General features: G+C 42.3%; 1 protein-coding gene across 5 annotated transcripts in view; it reads right to left on the reverse strand.

Annotated features, from left to right (window-relative positions):
• Positions 1-21,339, reverse strand: part of CSMD1 (CUB and Sushi multiple domains 1) — a 2,044,057-nt gene that overhangs the window by 557,200 nt on the left and 1,465,518 nt on the right. For all 5 annotated transcript variants that reach the window (XM_086703086.1, XM_086703088.1, XM_086703085.1 and 2 more), the window contains one exon: positions 20,974-21,095. In XM_086703086.1, coding sequence (XP_086559212.1) covers positions 20,974-21,095 — 122 coding nt within the window. The remainder of the gene's footprint in view (positions 1-20,973; positions 21,096-21,339) is intronic.

The raw sequence follows: 21,339 nt of genomic DNA on the forward strand, positions 1-21,339 counted from the left end.
ATACCGAGAAAGATCTCTACGAAACAGCTCCTCTATCAAGGCAATAGTCAAAAGATCCACTAACAAAACTTGTGGTGAAATTTAAGAATTTTTTTTTTCTGCTTTAAATAAGCAAAGACCAAGATGCATTTAATGATTTGCTCTCTTGTCCGGAAACAAGAGATCTTGGAGAAACTCGTGTCAGCATCTGTACAGACCATTCCCATCGATTGTTGACCTCATGGAAGGTTCTGCCTCTACTGCTGAAAGAAACAAACAAAAACAAACAAAAAAACCCTGATGTCCTCACCACACATTGTTTGCTTTGCAGTGGGGTGCTTCCTGAAGAGCTTTTGAGCAATGCTGTAAGAAATACTTAACCGGGTAAGATAAAGACAAGTTTCAGAATGTTTCAAGACTGGACACTGAGACAAAGAATGTTACTGACAATGAAAAAGCGGAAGAAATGAGCGTTAGCAGTCCTTTCTCATCAAGTGAACCTGCCGAAGTGGCTTCCTTAGCCCCGTGGAGAAAATGATTTGGCTTGATACAATCATACAACTGAACTTAAAAGGAAATCGGAACATTGGAGAAACCATGCTGCAAAAGGAAATCCTAAAACGTTTCCAGTGATGATTGGGTCTAGAACAGGGAAGGACATCAAATACCACCTGTCGTTTTCAAACCTTCTGGAAAAACCACAGATTGGGACCAACTAGTATTTCCCCTCTCTTCACAGAAGTGGAGAGCTGGGTGAGGAACTCTCTCTCCAAATCTTCTGTTCAGCTGGAGAGCTGGACTTTGAGGGAAGAACAGGAATGTGAACTGTGGTCTGGTGTCATCACCCCTGCCCAAGCCCCTGGAGTCTGAGGAAGAGGAACATTCCGCCATATCTAAGAAAACGGGAACCCCTTGGCTGCAAGGTGAATTTCTTACACGTGTGAGCAAGCGTCTTGTTTTCAAGCATCAGGAATGAAGACAGAAAGTCACCATTCAGTAAAAAAAAAAAAAAAAATGAAAGTCTTGTGTGCTTAGGTCAGATTTACACTGAGAAGCAAAAAATTGTGAAGCAAAAAAGCAATTTTCACATAAAAGAGATACACTTGGTTTTACGTTTGTAGTTATAAAAACCCCACTTCTTGTATGTACACAGATTTATAAGAGGGCAAGAGATCAACACTTGTGTGCACTATTTTTCTATCGTTGTGCCCGTATTTGTGCCTGGCCATATCATGCAACAAGAAAATACGTTCCAATCCTGTGTAAAACTGTAGGTTCTATTTCTATTCTTATTCATTTACTATTTACAGAGTAACTTTACTATTTCACACTAATAAGCTTGAGTTTGAGAAAAATGTAATTTAACTTACATATATTTGCTACCTGTAAGTCAAAGCCACTGAGCCTACCTTTATGAAAGGAATAAATTGTTTTGTCGTAAACCAATTATTTAACAGAAATGTATGATGTTTTTCTTATATGTGTTTAACATTTATGATAGTAATAAAAGAAAAAAAAGTGGGGCTCCTGGGTGGCTCAGTTGGTTAATTGTCCAACCTCAGCTCAGGTCATGATTTCACAGCTTGTGGGTTCAAATCCTGCATTGGGCTGTGTGCTGACAGCTCGGAGCCTGGAGCGTGGTTCACATTCTATGTCTCCCTCCTCTCTGCGCCCCTCTCCCCACCATCTCGTGCTCTGTCTCTGTCTCAAATATAAATACAAAATGTTAAAAAACTTTTTCTTAAAATTTTTTTTAATGTTTTATTTATTTTTGAGACAGAGAGAGACAGAGCATGAGCAGGGGAGGAGCAGAGAGAGGGGGAGACACAGAATTGGAAGAAGGCTCCAGGCTCCGAGCTATCAGCACAGAGGCCGATGCGGGGCTGGAACTCACGAACTGCAAGATCATGACCTGAGCCCGACTGAGCAACACAGGTGCCCCTTAAATGCTCCCGTTCTTAGATTTTACTATAATTTCCCTTATTTTTGATTGGGAAGAGTTCTAGGTAAAAGGCCAGGTAAAGGAAGAAAAGGAAAAAGGAATAAAGGTATCCGGTGTGGAAACAAGGGGCCACAGTATGGCCATCCCTCCAGCTGCCCAATTCCTAAGCCTTGGAGCTGTGTATTAACCTTCTGGATCTCTTCTTCCCATACTCAATCATCAGCAAGTCTTCCGAAGCCTCTTCCTCAGGAATGTATCCAAAATCTGAGAGCCTGCCACTTCTGCCCTCACCCACTTATTCCAACCCCACTGGCCTTTCTGGTGCTTCTCATTTCGTCCAACTCACTCCTACCACAGGACATTGGCACTGCCTACACTGACCTCCCCTCCCCCATCCTCACATCTTCCAAGGCTCAGCTCAGGCGACAGCCCTGCACACAGTCTCTGGCACACGTCACACCCACACTCCATGACCTTGACCTCATCAACCTCTATCCCTTTGTTAAATTTTACCCGTTCATTGACTTGTTTGTTTGCTTTCCGTGGCACCTATCGGCACCTGGTCTGGGCACCACTGTGTTCCCAGGCCCTAGACAGATGACACGCGGACACTCCACGGACGTCGTAACTATGTGATGAGCAGACACACAAAGAGGGCACACGCAGCTCGTGTGTACGTGGTGGAGACGTCTGCTTCCTTGGTTGGAAATGGAGAACAGCATCGCACCACTGGCCCTCTCAGCACATCCCTGCTCACATCTCAACGGGAACACAGTAACACCTGTTCTCAGGACACGCCAGCCACCTGTCAGGACGAGCCTGTACCTACCGTAAGCACCAGTCTCCCTCCGCCTCCAGAGCTGAGGCAGCACTGGATAGTGGTGAAAGAGGTACACTTTACCTCTTCATGACTCCGTTTTCTTACCTTTAAGGCAAAAACTCTAATAACAGAGCCTGTGACATGGAGTGTTTAAGGATTCAGCACAACAGTGGATGAAATGCCTTTCTGTTTCTAAAATTGGTTGATTTCTCCAGCAATATTAGCTAATATCTTCTGGCACTTTCTTTTCTGTATTGTAGTATCTCCCACCCACTCCCATCTTTAAGATATTTGGAAATTCCAACAAATGAATACACTTTTTATGCCAAAATACATTTTAAAATTCATGAGCCTGAAAATTCATTGGCTTTAAGCCTTTGGGTAGACACAGTGGGTAAGTGATCCAGGAGGCAGTGGATGAAACAAACTTATCTGTCTTCTGGGAACCTAGGAGAACAAAATAGATTTTACTGGATATGTGACTTCCATCACAACCAGGCTTGGTTAGCACCCTTTACTTCCCTACTCATGACTTCAGAATTGGTAAATTCCTTTCCAGATTTTTTTTAACAGACAGGGAGAGAGTGCACAAGTGGGAGAGAGAGGCAGTGGGAGGGAGAGAGAGAATCTCAAGCAGGGAGAACATGCACTCCGTGCAGAGCCCTACATGGGGCCTGATCCCACGACCCGGGGATCGTGACCTGATTCAAAATCAAGAGTTGGATACTCAACCCGACTTAGCCACCCAGGCATCCCATCTTTTCAGATTTTTTAAATAGAGGTATAAAAAGGTATTTTTTTTTTTAAATAATGGTCTTTGCTATTCATAGCTGAGGTCTGATACTCAACCACAGTGTGCTTTGTTATTCTGTGCCATAGAGACGTGACTGATGGCAAGAATTATTCACTGTAGGGCATCCCATCCCCTCTGGGCTCAAGCCTGGGGCCAGCCTGGATCTGATGCTCTCTGTGGTTGTAAGCATCATGCCCACTGTGACACAGGCACCTCAGGACATCCCACTTTCCAAATTCCAGACGTGGTTTTACACACTGGAAAGTGAGGCCAGTCATTGTTGGACCCGAGGACAGATTTCCCCAATCCTGCGGGGCATTGACACCCCAGGTCTAGAATGGGAAAGATGTTCCATGACAGAGCCTTGACTACAAGGAAGGGGATTTTGTGGACTCATGTTCTGAAGTACTGGACGGAATGGCGAGGCCATTACAGTAATCGTGCAAAAGCAGTTTTACAGTCACAGTGGAATCCTTTCACCCCTGAGACACAGAGGTGTGGTTCTGTGACAGAGAGCAGGGCTATCCATAGGGAAACAGCACTATTATTTGGAAGGAAGGACAGAGAATTACTGGAAAGTTGAAAAATGTCTTGATATGAAGCTTGAAAACTGATGGTTTATACCACCTATATGGTGTAAACGTTCTCCTTAAAAATCAGATCAGCACACAGACTTTGAGGTTTTACGTATTTTAAATACAGGAATCTTAAATCTCCATTACACTTTGAAATAAGTAGTATATGCCAAATTAAGGGGTTCTCAAAAATGTCTTTTTAGAAAGAGCATTTTTAGGCACTTGTAAAGGTCCTTCTGAACTGTGCTAACCTTCCTTTAGACATCAGAAAATTAAATCACCCTAAGTAGACTGCAAACATCGTCAGAACTGGGTTAGCCTGAATCAGACAAACGGAAGCGGGGAGACATGTGGATCCTGATGCAGAAGACATTTTCTTAAGTTAAGAGGATTCAAATCTGACGTGCGTTGTACAGGTCTGTTCTGACTCAGGAATGTCTGCACTGACATACTCCACTCACAGAACCCACATGTGCCCGCTATAGGGTCAGGAGGTCCACATAAACTGTGTTTTACTCTAGGTCAATTCAATGCGCATAAAAAGTAACTCCACTTTGAACATCGGTATGGAAGAACAGAACTATTTTCATTAATTTTTAAATGTGAGTTTTCTTTGAAATTGATACAATTATGGAAAGTTACTTACTTTAAATCGAAATGAATGATGCTTATTTCTTGAAATTCATGGAGGCAGAAAATGTATTATGTGTTGAAGACAGCCTAGAAGAGGGTTACTATTCCAGGAGTAGTTTACCCCATATTATAGACACGCCATTTTACTGTCCATCATGTGAGGAGATTTTAAAGTGTGACACTGGAGAACTGAATGTACTTAAGGAATAGATATACATGACTCCTAAAACCAATCAGCAAGCCAACCAACTGACCATCCAGCCAACCAACCAATTAATTACGGAAAGGAAAAAAAAAAAACCCACTCTGAATGCCTTTCGTCAGATAATGTAAGGTTGGGATAAATACAATAAAATTAATTTATGGATACATGAGAATATACTTAAATAGGGTCTGTACTAACATGACAGTATTTCAGATTTATAGGAGGACCACCATCACAAATTTGCTAAAGTATGAATTACACTAGCCACTTTCTTTTCAGGGATTAAAAAAAATTGTTTATTTATTTTGTGAGAGAGAGACAGCAGGAGTGGGGGAGGGGCGGAGAGAAAGGGATAGAGAGAATTCCAAGCAGGCTCCACACTATTGGTACAGAGCGGGATGTGGGGCTCGAATTCACAAAGTGAGATCACGACCTGAGCCAAAATCAAATCATGGCCCGAGATCAAGACCTGAGTTGAAGAGTCAGATGCCCAACTGAGCTGCCCAGATACCCTCAGGGATTTTTTTTATGTTTATTTATTTATTTTTGAGAGATAGAGACAGGCGGGAGGCAGAGAGAGGGAGAGAGAGAATCCCAAGAAGGCTCCACACTGTTAGCACAGAGCTTGACGCGGGGCTCGAACTCACGATCCCTGAGATCATGACCTGAGGTGATGTCGGACACTTAACCGACTGAGCTGCCCAGGCACCCCCTTAAGGGATTTCTATAATAATTTGGAGGTCATGAATTGCCTCTTCGGATAAGCCAATTTATAAAACAAAGTATGTGACACAGGTGGCTGATCCATAATCTAATCTTATATCTGCTTAGTGCCTTAGCTTCTTTACTATTATGAGAATTTGTCAGAAGACTAGATGCCTCAAAACTGACAACGCTCTAGAGGTAGGATATCCATGGCAACCGAGGCAAGAAGAACCTAATGGGGAAGGCGAGACTGTACAGGTTTTGAGTAGTCAACAACTACAGCAGGACTTTGCTGGACCCATGACAGTAACAGTGATGGCCACTGCAGCACTGCTTGTGAGAACAACATTTTGGAAACAACCAAAAAATCTATGACCTTGGAATGGCTGAACAAGTTTTAGTATAGTCATACTTAACGGACACTGAAAATATTAAAGTGAGTGAGTAGACACATAACAAATAGATCGAAAGAGATGTTCATGTTTTATTGAGTAAAAATTAAGCAAAGAATTGCTTATAATATTTGTCTTTACTTTATATATGTGTGTATACATTCCATCGTATGTACGTATATATACACACACATAAATACATATACCGATACATGCATATACAAACATCCATATTTATATGGTGACAGAAAAGCAGAAAAGATTCCTATGTGGTGCGCAGAGTAGAACTTAATTTGTTCATATATTAAATCATAGAATTTTGATGACATTTACTTTCTCTGTGTTTTATTTTCCAAAGAGAACTAAAACATACATTAATAATTTAGAATAACAATATGTGTATGTATGTGCTCTTAAGGGTTATATTATAAATTCGTTACTACTGTATCTCATTCACATCTAGGTCAATGCTTTCCACAGAATAGACAAAATATAAAAAGAGGATAGACAAGAAGTATTCTTTATGAGAGTAGCAACTTGAGGCAGAAATGAGGATAATATTTTATTGTGTGAGAACAATGAAAGGAAAAGCTTGAAGAGAAGAAAGGGACGTGGGGTGGGGGAAACAGGGCAATATTATTCAAAGGGTACAAACTTTCATGATGCAAGATGACTAATTCTGGAGATGTAATGTATAGCGCTGTGACTAGTAACCATACTGTATTACACACTTGAAATTTGCCATAAGAATGGATTTCAACTGCTCTCACAATTAAGGTGAACTCAATTACCTTAATTTAAAAGGAAAGGTAACTATGTGAGGTGATGAATAGGTCACTTGGCTTGATTCTGGTAGTCACTTCACAATGTTTACATATATTGAAACATCATGTTTTATACCTTAAATCTATACAATTTTGTATTTGTCAAATATACCTCAATAAAACTTGGGGGAATCTGCAGAAGTTCATACTATAACTTTGAGTAAACAAATATTAGACATATAATCTTAATCTGTTGACTTTATGATTATTGAATGTCATTGTTATGATAAATTCCTCCTTTCAGGACAATTCTGCCATGACAACCTCTGGCAATTGTATTCTAAAATAAAGCTGCTTAAGTTTTACATTTTGCAAAAGGAGGAGGAGAAGGAGGAAGAAGTGGAGAAAGAGGAGGAGGAGCCAGGAGGACATAGGTACATATCGAAAGTGGTAGGAAACACCGTGAAACCTTCTGGCTAGTTTAATACGAAGTGTGAATCGGGTACAGTCACGCCCACGGCACATTGGCAAGTGTGTGCTATAAACACAGTTGGGTCTGAGGAAGACGGCGACTGGAGGAAACCAGCCTCGGATCTGGAGGAGGGCCAGAGCTGGGGGGGCAGGGAGCTTGCTGCTACAGCAACCCAATATTGGGGTGAAGAAAGGTCCAAAAGAAGGGAAGGGCTGAGAATCAAAAATAGGCAGGACTGGACAGCCCCACAGTTGCCGCCATGATGAGATCCTGAAGCAAGACTCCCACAGTCACCTCAACATGGTGGCCAAAGGACTAACTGACCGGTCAGTAGAAATGGGCAACAGATGGTGGCATCTAGGTTTCGTTGAGTTGGTGAGGGGTTTTATCTTAGCCTGGTTATGTTAACTGGAATACCAAATGCTTCAGAACATCCACAGATGGAAAATATTGACAGAAAACAAATCCAACGAGGAGCAGAAGTCATCAGAACCATATGTCAAGAGAACCAGGGCTAGGAAAACTGAAAGTTCCACATGAGTAACCAGAAAAAACAGGACGCCGACCAACTACTATGATACCTTGAGCAGAACATACTCTGCACTGCCGGTGTTTTCCTAACAAGTGGTAGACAAATCAATGGCAGGAAGTGCCACTGGGGGAAGGACCCTGAGTGCCTCTGTGTGATGCCAAGAGCCATGGGGCATGGCGGATGCTGAGGAAGAGTGGTCTGCAGGCTGGCAGTGCTGAGGGAGGCCCTGCGTAGAGCTGTGGACAGGATCGGGCTGCAGGGCCCACGAACAAGCCACAGCAAGCATTGAGAAATGTGAGCAAAGCCCGGACAAGGCCCAGCAGAATGCAGAGAAATGTGTCTGCACAGGAGGAGGAAAATAGGGGCGCGTTAGGGAACAGTGCTGCTTAACTGGGCTGGGATGTGTGTTTGGGGATCTAGAATCAAGTGAGAGAAGTTGGTAAATTTCTCAGTGCCGAGCTACGTGGAGGTTTCGCTTCATTCTCAAGACATCGGGTGCAATCAGTGAAGACCACAGCCTAGATGTTATCCCTGAGGATTCAGCCAACTAGTCCCAAGGGCACATCCCCAAGGAAGGTATGCAGAGGCAGGCTGAGCTCGGGCAGGGCAAGAGGGCACAGGCAAAGTGTGGGCGCCCAATGATTTCAGCTGATACGTGAGCTCCACTGTGAAAATTCCATATCTGAAAGAACTTAGTAAAAGCTTGCTTCGCTGAAGATTTTACATAACCGTCACTCAGTTTCCTGAACCCTGCATCAAGAGACACTCATTTCACATATAAATTTAAAATATTTATGTATGTGTATATATGCTTGCTCCTGAGGACTTTTTAATTTTTTTTTAAATATAACTTATTGTCAAATTGGTCTCCATACGACACCCAGTGCTCATCCCAACAGGTGCCCTCCGCACTGCCCATCACCCACTTTCTCCTCCCTCCCCCCCCCATCCATCCTCAATTCAGTCTCAGTTTTTAAGAGTCTCTTATGGTTTGCCTCCCTCCCTCTCTGTTTGTAACTTTTGAGGACTTTTCATTCAAATGTCAGGGTTTTTTATTTCAATTATGTGCCAATCATAATTTTAATTTTCCCTTCCTTTTTCATTCATTTGATTATTTATATACATTGCTTATATACGTGTGTGTGTGTGTGTGTGTGTGTGTGTGTGTGTGTGTATAGCAAGATGCATATCTTTGGTGTCATACATTTCTAGATGAAATGTATATGGTTGAGTATCTTGATCATGTATCTATATAGGGCTCTGCAAATCAGTCAAATGTGGTATTAAAACTGCTTCTAGGGGTGTGTGGGTGGCTAGGTCAGTTAAGCATCCTGCTCTTGATTTCGGCTCAGGTCATGATCTCATGGTTGATGGGTTAGAGCCCCACATCAGGGTTTCTGCTGTCAGCAAAGAGCTCATTTCAAATCCTATGCCCCTCCTCTGCTTGCTCTCTCTTTCTCTCTCTCCCTCAAAAATAAAAAAAAAAAAAAAACTTAAAAAAAAAAAACCTATATTATTCCATATTTGCCCTCTTTACAGAAGACTTCTCACCATACCCGATGACACCAGACATTGGAACTCTTCAGAATCCCAAATGTCCTAAGTGGGTTTTATAAACATGAAATATTTCATTAAGAACAGTTTCATTCACGGTGTTGAATTTAGAAGCGATCCTGTGAGATAATCTCATTGGTTCAGTCATCTGAAAAAACGTGTCATATGAAATATAAGCCTTTTTTTCAACAACAAAAAAATTCTTATTGCAAATAAGTTCAAAATGACTTCACTGACTTCAATGAAGCCATATGGGGGCCAGCTGCCACCTATTATGAAAATAGTAATCATCGTGTTTCTCCACTGTAAGCACCTTTAAAAGGAAGGTACGATGCTACATCCCTCTTCCGCCTCACAGATTTATTCCGTTCTATGGACAGCTGTTCAGCATCTGACCGTGGAGAGATGGCCACAGGGTAAGAATCAGTGTGGCTCTCTGCTCCCCCTCCAATGCCAGGGGACAGTTATCAACACACTTCACACTTCAGTGCAAACCAGCAAAAACAATTACCAGGTCATTAACACGGTCTTTCAAATACACACATCAAGTCATCACTTAGTGGATTGTGAAGGCAAGCAGAACACAGTATCCAGACCTCTGGAATATTCTCTTTTTAAGTCTGCGCCTCGTTAGGAACCACTGGGTAATTGGCAAAAATACAGACCAGCAAGTGCAATGTAACACAATATGGGGAAGCCAACTGCTTGCAAGATATTAACCACAACTGAGCTTAATAGTGTCAAATGCACCTTTTGTGTTATATGCAATACATGTTCTGATGAAAATAATACTTTATCTGGAAGCATATTTGTACAAAATATGCAGCTGTTAAGGACACAAATAATATGTAGATTTGTAGCACTGTTGGCCTGCAAATAGTTACATATATATATATACACACACACATACATTTTTACAAAGGGGTATCTGGGTGGCTCAGTCGGTTAAACATCTGAATCTTGATTTTGGCTCAGGTCATGTTCTCCTGGTTAATAAGCTCGAGCCCCACAACGGGCTCTGTGCTGACAGTGCAGAGCCTGCTTGGGACTCTTGATCTCTCTCTCTCTCTCTCTCTCTCTCTCTCTCTCTCTGCACCTCCCCTGTTCATGCTCTCCCTCTCTCTCTGTCTCTGTCTCTCTTTCTCAAAATAAACAAACAAACAAAAACTTCAATTAAGGCACGACCTTCTTTGCCTCCCCAGTGATATAAAACAGTAAAAGCTTGGTCATAATTACAGCCATTTATTAAAAATCATTTATTAGTTCTCACTACAGGCCATTCAACCGTGCAAGAGAGTGTAAATTCAAAGATGTGACAGACAGAGGCTTGCTTGCAGAAGGTAATTTAAGTAACTTATTTCATTTCACTTAAAATTCCTAAGATGTACCTTTACATTGTGTGCCGTTAATAAATAAACAAATAAAAAACATTTTAAAAAGACACATGTTTAATTGTGTAGCTTTGAGCAAGTTAGGAATTGGTCACACAACGCTATTACTGTTTGGGGAATTTTTCCTGTATTTTGGGAGATTTGACCATTTCTCCTGCCTTCCGTTGAAATTCTGGGAGTATGGAAGTAATCCTTTTACAACTACAGAAGGGAAAATAACACACAGTTTCTTCTACTTGTGGATATTTTTCCCTTTGTCCCTTCACAGGGTGACACAGGTCCTGTTTTACTTGGATAGTTACAGTTTTTGACTGTTTCCAGATTTATTATTAATACATTATCCTTTAAAAGAGTTTTGGTTCAGATAATAAAGAATATGGTCAACCCATTAATTAGTTCATCGGTTTGCAACAAAGTATAGAATTTCTGCCATGACTCTGATGATAAATATTGCTTCAATCATTCAATAACATGCATTTTTCACCCCAGTACCTGGTTTTTGTTCAGGGTGTATGAACAGGTGCATGAGCTTGCAGCAGTACAATACTTTTCAAGATCCGAGAGTTTAATAGCGTGGCTGGGGACTAAGCATGCAGGAACAAGTGATAAAATGAGAGTGGAGCGATGTCAGTTGCCCTGCCGTGAAAGATCTTACGAAAAGGACTTTCTCCCATGGACCATAGAGAATTACTGAGGATATAATGCTGAAATACAATAGAGTCATATTTTATCTTTGTTCTCAATGTTGTTGAAATGCAGACATCTATACAATGCGGTGGGAGTTTCCATGAGCACACTTTTAGCACAGGGTAAGTATTTGGGCAATAAGCATCAAAATTATAAGTGTGTGTAAATTATTACTATAATTCTAATTCAAGGACTTTAACCTACTGAAATAGTGGCCAAGACAGCGAACATAAATATGTCTGTTGAAGCACTGTTCATGATGACAGAGAATGGTGCAGTCTAAAGACCTGTTTATTTATTTATTTTTTTTTTTTTTTTTTAATTTTTTTTTCAACGTTTATTTATTTTTGGGACAGAGAGAGACAGAGCATGAACGGGCAAGGGGCAGAGAGAGAGGGAGACACAGAATCGGAAACAGGCTCCAGGCTCTGAGCCATCAGCCCAGAGCCCGACGCGGGGCTCGAACTCACGGACCGCAAGATCGTGACCTGGCTGAAGTCGGACGCTTAACCGACTGCGCCACCCAGGCGCCCCTAAAGACCTGTTTAAAGGAAGAAGCTGATAGAATTAAATACTCTGCACCTATTAAAAATGGCAAATTACATATATATATATATGTAATTACATATACAAATTACATTAGGATGGAAATATATATATATATAGATAGATAGATATAGATATATATAGATATATATCCTGCATCCATTATAAATGAATTATATATGGATATATATTATATATTTGCATTATATGTGTGTATATACATATATATGTACATATATATACACATATATACATATATATATATATGCAGTGCATTATAAAGTAACAATGATCTGTAAAATTTTGGCATATCTAAAATTAGAAGATGTCATTAAGAAGAAAAAGGAGGAAGGAAGAGGAAGGAAATAAAGGAAAACTATGTTCTTGCATATGTGTTTGTGATTACAAACATAGAGATAAAAGTCTTACAAAAAGTATGCACCGAAAGTCAGCACTGCTCATCTTTGGGACTGAAATACTTAGTTCCTTTGGTTTTTGTTTTCTAGTTATCTGTGTCATTTGATTTTGCAAAACAGCGATCATGTATTTGTTTTATTACATGCACATTTATACACATATTTAGTTTTTAGAAAAGATATTTCCCATTTATTGTGGAAGATAAATTAGGACGGTGGAGAACAGAATACGACAAACAGCTGAGCTATCTCACAGCAATACATGGTGCACGCTGACAGAAGTGGCTGACCTAGAAGAGTCACTAGTGGAAAAGGGAGAGTGTATCCAGAAGGTCTTGGCGTGAAGAAAACATGCTCAACTAGAGGTGACAGAGGAGGAAATGAGTCTAGGATAAAGGATGTTTTCTGGATTGCATGACAAGATGAACTCAGAGGAAGGCTCTAGGAGGGGCAACAGACTGCTGAGCAAGAGAGAACGAATCTTCTCTGTATCTCTCTACGCCAAATGCTATTAGGATGCCCCAGAAATGCCCTGGGCTTTCTGGACTTGCAGTACTATGTTCAGGTAAGTTGATTACATGACTGATCACTCTCATCAGAGAAGAGAGTCCTCCAAGCAATGGAATGCAAAGAAACTCCACGTACGGAGAAGAGACTAGGAGGCGATCCTGTAATTGTAGCAGTAGCATTAATAACTTAGAAGTATTCCCATATATGCACATTCATCTGACAAATGGAGAAATACCATTAGTTTGTCTACATAGTATTATCAGTATTCAGATTATGCGGCAAATGAGGCAACTGACAGAGAGACTTTATGTCTTTTTGAAACCACACAGCTAGGAAACGGGCAAAGGCTGGAACCTGGGGCTTTAAGTAACATACCTGGTTCTCCTTACACCTTTCCACTGCCCTATATGACCCCACAATCATGTGTGTGGGGAGAGACCATCCCCAAATTTTAAACATCTCTTCAAGTGATTGGGAGAAGGAAAGGAAGTAAAGAGAGGCCAGAGAAAAAGAGAAATGAGCTGGAAGGATGGTAGCAACAATTAACTAGACAGTTCTATTAGTTCTGAGTGTTCTCATGACAACAGCCACTTTCTCGCAAGGTGCGCTTTGATGGAAATCAGTGTGCCGTCATGGGTCCCGCATCCCTGCAAGGAACTGCTTGCTGTGTGCCTCCTTTATGTGACTTCACCTAGTTCATGGGTGGTTTCCCTCTCTCTTCCTTCTGCAGTGGCACCTCCATGCCAGCAGAGATTGTAGCTGCTCTGTTGACCACTCTTTACCAATTATCAAGAGTGTGTGGCTCAAAAATACACTGAATGGGTAAGTTTTGTATTGCTTTCCCTACTTGTGTAATTATTAATGTGTTTAAATAAGAAAAGCCCTGAAAAGAAGAAAAATGCAAAAGGAAATGTGTTTTAATGCAGGAAATAAGTACTTAAAACATATTAAAGGGCAAAAGGTGACGAAAAACAGTGACTACTTCTAAGACACATAAACCTAAGTGGGAGAAAAAGCTATTTCTGCCTCTTTTTACAATAACACACACACACGCGCGCCCATAGAAAACATAGCAGAAACAACAACAAAAAAAAACTTTTCCACCTTTCTGTCATGAGGATGAAGATTCATCCTTTCCAGATTCTGGACATACAATTATTAAAGTCTCCTCCACTAAAGCCACTTTTATTCAAAAAAAAAATCAGTAAATCTGTGTACTTTTCTCACAGTAGTGTTACTTGGATATTTTGTTCTTCTCCATTTCTATAAATAATCACTATCCCAGCCTAAACCATCATCACTCACACCAAGTAAAACGTTGTGGATCATCTGTCTACACCTCTGCAGTGTTTTTTGTTTGTTTTTGCTTTGTTTTACTTTTTAACTTTTTAATGTGGTCTGCACACTACTAACAGGTCAGTCTTTCTAAAAATGCTGTCTCTAAAAAAATGCTGTCTCCATCATGTGTGTATATGTATTTATACACGTGTGTGTGTGTGTGTGTGTGTGTGTGTGTGTGTGTGTGTAATTCATTTTTGACTTAAAATGCAAGCAAATCAAAAGCATGGACCCCGTCTTCTATTTTATTTTGGAGAACTCAGAAGAGATGACAAAAATAACTAAATTCGGTTAACAAGGCAGTAGTTGGAGTGTGGCGGAAAAACCCGTTAGCGGCAATCGTGGAAGGCAGGCTCCCGTGTGGCAGGACAGAAAGGATGCCAGGAACGGCGCCTACACAGAGTCGAGAAGGAAAGAGCCAAACTCTGTTCCTAAACAGGATACGCTTATTAAGCAGTGCTGATGGGGACGGTGCTGGCGATAAAAGGGCTGCCGCAGAGAGATGAACATATTGGAGAGGGGACAAGGGGGGAACGACGAATCCATATCAAGATTAATGACGATGGCCAGCAAGAACTAAGGGGGCACCTCGTGTGCCACCAAGGGAAGCTGGCACGGCACGTGACTTTCTCCACAGGAGCTCAGTGACACAGAAGACAACGGAATGGAGCCATTAAATAGAGCCCATCATGGCTCTGGGCTGGGAAGGCGTCTGTGACAGAACCGACGGGGACGCTTGGCACAGTATTACAGCGGATAATCATATGTCTCACGGTCTCTCCACCAGTCTGGGAATCCCCGATGGGTCAATACAATCTATGGAACTGGATCCATTCAAACTCCATTTCAAAACACCACAAACTGTTAGGTGAAATATTTCGTTCTACCTTAACTTTGAAATAATTTGAATGCAAATGAATGCCTTTTCTACGTCTGTATGAATTTATTTCACATTATGTAAAAAAAACCTGAGTAATAAAACTTAATGCTCCCTCCCCGAAAAGAAGTCTAACACACGGTTGTACTTTCTTACACGCATTAAGTTTAAAACAAGACTTCTTGGGGCGCCTGGGTGGCGCAGTCGGTTGAGCGTCCGACTTCAGCCAGGTCACGATCTCGCGGTCCGTGAGTTCGAGCCCCGCGTCAGGCTCTGGGCTGATGGCTCGGAGCCTGGAGCCTGTTTCCGATTCTGTGTCTCCCTCTCTCTCTGCCCCTCCCCCGTTCATGCTCTGTCTCTCTCTGTCCCAAAAAAATAAATAAACGTTGAAAAAAAAAAAATTTAAAAAAAAAAAAAAAAAAAAACAAGACTTCTTATTTTTTCTTTGGATAGTACGAGTTGTGCATTTAATAGAAGGTGTGATATAAATGTGTAAATCGCTGTATCTAATTACCTAGTCCCTAAATTCCTCTCAAATTCATCTCCTCTTCTCCAATCCTGACACCACTGTCCCGATGGAGGCTCATATGATCTTTCACAATTGTACCAAAACCCTGATGTCTTCTGCTTCCAATCGTGAGTCCTTCAACTGTGCCCACCTGACTCTTGACAGAGTGACCTGAGACATATACATGGCAATGCCATTCTTTTCCTCTGTTTCTTGACACCCACTGTCATTTGCACAAAACTTAAACCCTTTACCTGTCCTTCAGGGTCTGATTTACAGCTCTTTAAATGTAGTCATTAATAATAGCAATGGAGAAGAAAAGGAGGATGAGGAGGAAGGCAGGGGGGAGGGAGGAGGGAGAAGAGGGAGAGGAGGGAGGAGGTGGAGGAGGGAGAGGAGGGGGAGGAGGGGGAGGAGGGGGAGGGAGGAAGAGTAGGGGGGAGGAGGGGGAGGGAGGAAGAGTAGGGGGGAGGAGGGGGAGGGAGGAAGAGTAGGAGGGAGGAGGGGAGGAGGTGGAGGAGGAGGGGGAGGAGGGGGAGGAGGAGGAGGGAGGAGGGGGAGGAGGGAGAGGAGGGAGGAGGTGGAGGAGGGAGAGGAGGGGGAGGAGGGGGAGGGAGGAAGAGTAGGGGGGAGGAGGGGGAGGAGGGGGAGGGAGGAAGAGTAGGAGGGAGGAGGGGGAGGAGGTGGAGGAGGAGGGGGAGGAGGCGGAGGAGGAGGAGGGAGGAGGGGGAAGAGGGAGAGGAGGGAGGAGGAGGAGAAGGGAGAGGAGGGGAAGGAGGGGGAGGGAGGAAGAGTAGGGAGGAGGGGGAGGAGGGGGAGGAGGGGGAGGAGGAGGGGGAGGAGGGGGAGGGGGAGGGAGAGGAGGGGGAGGAGGAGGAGGAGGAGGGGGAGGAGGGGGAGGGAGGAAGAGGAGGGAGGAGGGGGAGGAGGAGGAAGGAGGAGGGGGAGGGAGGAGGGGGAGGGAGGAGGAGGGAGGAGGGGGAGGAGGAGGGGGGAGGGGGGGAGGAAGGAGGAGGGGGAGGGAGGAGGGGGAGGGAGGAGGAGGGAGGAGGGGGAGGGGGAGGAGGGGGAGGAGGAGGAGGGAGGAGGGGGAGGAGGGAGGAAGAGTAGGAGGGAGGAGGAGGAGGAGGGGGAGGAGGAGGGAGGAGGGGGGAGGAGGGGGAGGGAGGAGGGGGAGGAGGAAGGACAGGGAGGGAGGGGGGGAGGGGAGGCATGGAGCACTGGGCAGACAGTGTTCTAGGTGCTTCACACTGATGCCATGTTCCATACAAGGGTATTCGCATGTTGGCACCCAGATCTCGGACTGTCAGCTTCTGGAACTCTTTGTTTCTAAGCTACCCCATCTGCGGTATTTTGTCTTAGAAGCCTGAACAGACAAAGTTCAAATGCTTACAATCACTGAAATCCTCAAGGAGTTTAACAGTAACAAAATGCTTTCCAAGGAGATCAACTTAAAATCAGGTACTAAAATTATGTCGCCATGAAGCACATTTGAGATATAAATCTGTGTATGTAAGTACATGTATACATATGCATACACAGACATATGCCGCCTGTGTCCGTGCAAAGCTTCCAGGGAAAGCTGTCTGCCCTTCACCTTCCCAATGGAAACCACAGGGATGAACTTTTGAGAGCATTTGCTGGTAATTCCTCTTATCTATAACTCATCAACCATATATGACTTTCTCAAGAATTTGGTCACACAACTTGTCACAAGTTTTATCTGAGAAAGCTGAGTTGTTGAATGCATATACAAGGATCTATGTTAAATAAGTATCTCCTTATTGAATTAATTTTTATTGGATTTTTACTAGATTAGTATGGCAGGAGCAGTTGTACTTGGCTGCTTAGAAATCTGCTTCTCTGCTAAACTGAATCTTGAGGAAAATTTCTTTTTAATTTCTACCTAGAACACATTACATAACAGGGTCTCCTAAAATATATATATATATATATATATATATATATATATATGTGTATTAAACTGTTTTATAATTATTAGTTATAGTTAATATATTATTTAATATATAGTGGGTAATATGTTATGTTATATATTCAATAATAATGTACATCACCTTAATATAATTTAAAAAATTACATATTTTTTTAAAATTTTTTAAAGTGTTTATTTATTTTTGATAGAGAGCGTGTGAGCAGGGGAAGGGTAGAGAGAGAGGGGGAGAGAGAGAGAGAATCCCAGGCAGGTTCCACACCATCAGAGCAAAGCCCGACATGGGGCTTGAACTCACCAACCATGAGATCATGACCTAAAGTTGGATGCTGAATGGACTGAGTCACTCAGGTGTCCATATGTGTGTGTGTGTGTGTGTGTGTGTGTGTGTGTGTGTGTGTGTGTGTATTCATATATATGTTTCTCGTATTCTTTTTAAGATGATATTACACAATATGACAAATTATAATATTCATTGCTACTAGCCACTGAGCTTCCTATGATAATTATCTTGTATAAGAATTTTATGTTAATGCCTCGCATAAATTGACACATGTCACTTGGTTATATAACAGTGAGAGCAAATATAAGACCAGGAAAGACTAAATCATTAAGAGGAGATTAATGTTTCAACAAAAGAGGAGTTTATCAACTAATCTCTAAGTGACATTAGAAACTGATTTTTGTTTTCTATTCCACCTTATTTCTCAAAGGTTTGCAAGTCACGTCAAATGTACAGATTGAGTACACCAACACTTCTTATCTAGGACTCTCTCTAATGCTTCTAGCAAGAGTCTGTCTGGGAATCTTTATATAACCATTCTCCTCTCTTATGCTCAATATGTAATATACCTTCGTCACCATGTGCTTAATCGGGAAACCCCCTTATTTGGAATGTCTCCCAAGGAATCAAATTAAGCCTAATTATACTTAATGGCAATGACTGCTTCTTAATTTGGATGGTAATTCTGCTTAATTGAGATGCCTTCAGGTGTCTAAGTGGTGCTCTAGCAAGAGTATTGGTGTGCACGAGTGCATCAACCTGGAATGTCCTGTTTCTTCTGTGAACATTTCACCAAAATAAACGAAGAAAGGCAAAGAATTTACTGAAGCGATATAACACAAGATTCCTGAAATGTAATTTAACTGTTGAGCGTTTACAGTCAACCAAATTTATACAAGATCATTAGAAAAATCTATGTGAATGCACATAAAGATGAGTTGGGAAAGCAAAACCCCTAAAATGAGAGAACTATGTAAATCCAAATGGCATATGTCCGTTATTTCATTTATCATTTTGCAGTTTGGCCATGTTGAAACATCCTCAAAGAACACACCTCAGGCATTTCATCAAACGTGAGCCTGCTGGAGTCTGGCAAAACAGGAAAATAATGGGATCTGAAGTGCCAGAAACAAAATAGGAACCTGATGAGAACCCAAATCTCTTTCTTCAACACTTTGCTTGTGTACATGTGGTAGACAAAACTGGTTTCCCATAATCCTCAGCCCTGCCTTCTGCCTTCCAGATGGTTCTTTCCTCAGGCTCCCTAGGAGCTAGAAGATGGGCATTCGACTCAGGTGAACCTGAAGGGAAATCCACTAGGGACATTCTAGAAAATCCCTTCCATGTTTTAGAAAGACATGGCTCATTTCTTCAGCGAACATGATTACGCCACAGCCATCTTGTGACCTGAGGCGGGGCAGGCATCATTACTGCCCTGGATGGTGGAGCAGAAAACAGGCGAGACACATAAATCCTCAACGATGTTCCTGAGCTCCTGAATTAAATCTGGACTCTCACTGGCTCTCCCCTTTTGTTAGGTGAAATAATGTTTCTTAAACACTTTTTCTCATACCTACAGCCCCAAACATCCTATCGACACACTGAATAACCTATTATTTCGTTTCCTCGTGGCACCCCTCACAGTGATAATGGAACATGGAGCTGCAGAAATAAATGAGTCTTCTAACAAAGAGAGCTAATGAAGTGCCTTCACAGTGCAGTAAGACACATGTTCTCCTCCTTCCGTAGGAGCAAAATAGCCGGGAAACCTTTAACAAGTAGTTTACATACCCCGGATCGCGGTTTCTTGTCTGTGGGGTGAAGGGTACAGACAATAGGAAGTCTAAGCTTCCTTCTAGATAGAGATTTCAGTTATTCTAGTATGTGAGGGAAAGAAAGAAACTCAGATATATAGGTGCACCTGTAGTGTAAAAAATATTCATGATTATTTACATGCAATCTGGAAGTAAATGAATTTTGGAATACCGTACGGGTGATACTCAGATTTACTGAAGATTCACCTTGCGGCCACTGCCTGATCTGTCACCACAGCAGGGCTCTCCTGCTCCTTCCATACAAAGGACTTCCACACTTTACAGCTCTTCGCCTGACACTCAGAACTGCAAAACTCCCCTCACTCCTTACAGCGGAGCCCCAGTCCCCCTCCCACTGACACCAGAGAAAAATACGCCATCAGCATGACTCTTTTTGATTCTATTGGCTTCTCCACATGACATCATGCATATCCCAGATCTCGGCAGCAGAAAACGCACTTGTGAATTCCACATTTGCTGCTATCATTCATATCCGCTTGAATGAAATACAGCAGGCACCTCGCTCTCATTATGCCCAAAACCAAACTCATTATCTCTTCCCATAAGAAAAAAGAAAAAAAAAAAAAAAAAAACTGGTTCCTGAGGCCCTTTCCCTGATTCAAGGTGGGGAGAATTTATATATTTATATTATTCCAAACTGAACCTATCTGGAGAATAAAAGAAGGTCGTTATTAACAATGGTGCAGGAACTGCAGATGTAGGGTAGGTGCCCCTGGTGGGGCAGGGGGTGCCGGAAGGGAGGCTGGACCACACTGTCATTCTGGTAAGGGCTTCACCATGCCCCCCTAAAGCCATTCTTGATTCCAGCATATTCCATTACATTCAGAGGGACTATACTGTAGCCTTGAGAGTTGCTAACAGAATAGGTCTTAAAAGTTCTTACCACTAGAAAATAAATTGGTAACTATGTGAGATGATGAATGTTAACTGTTTTGCCAAATATACATATATCGAATGATTATATTATACACCCTAATGTTATATGTCAATTACACCTCAACAAAACTGGGGCAGGGGGTAGAGAACATAGACCAACCTTCAGAACCAGGAGGAGGCAACCAAATGAGGAAAACTCCCCTTCTGTTTGAGTCCTAGACTTTTTCCCACTAACTGTGGATATATGTACTCAGGAGGCAACGTGAGCCTTTCTATTCAAACAGCAAAGTGCAAGGGCGCCCCACATTCACAGGGCTGTGGATCTTGAACACCGTCCGAGTCAGAGCACTGACAGCATCGGCGAGCGGAGGGGACGGGGGAGGCCTTACCTTGTCCGGGTCAGTTGTGGTAATGACCCACACACAGTGAGCGTTGTCTTCATACTGAACCGGGTAATTAGGGGAGGTGATGATGCCGCTGGGTCCACGCAGATTTGATCCACATGTTCTAGCTAGAAATACATAGACATGGTGTTACTTTCTTCAGCATTTTATGTGTGTGGTGAAGACAAACTAGGCACATGAAACATCAGATTAGTTATTCACTGATTATGATAAAAAGCGGTTCAAGAACTCAAGTGGGCAAGTGCAGTGTGCTCAGCCATGGGGATCCTTGTTTGACTTCGGCAACGTCCAACCCGAGCTCTTTATTAAATTTTCCAATGCGTTACCATTCACGAGTTACAAGAGTGACCT

This window comes from Puma concolor, chromosome B1 (genome assembly GCF_028749965.1).
Source record: "Puma concolor isolate L17-30 chromosome B1, mPumCon1.1.hap2, whole genome shotgun sequence".
NCBI classification, from domain to species: domain Eukaryota; kingdom Metazoa; phylum Chordata; class Mammalia; order Carnivora; family Felidae; genus Puma; species Puma concolor.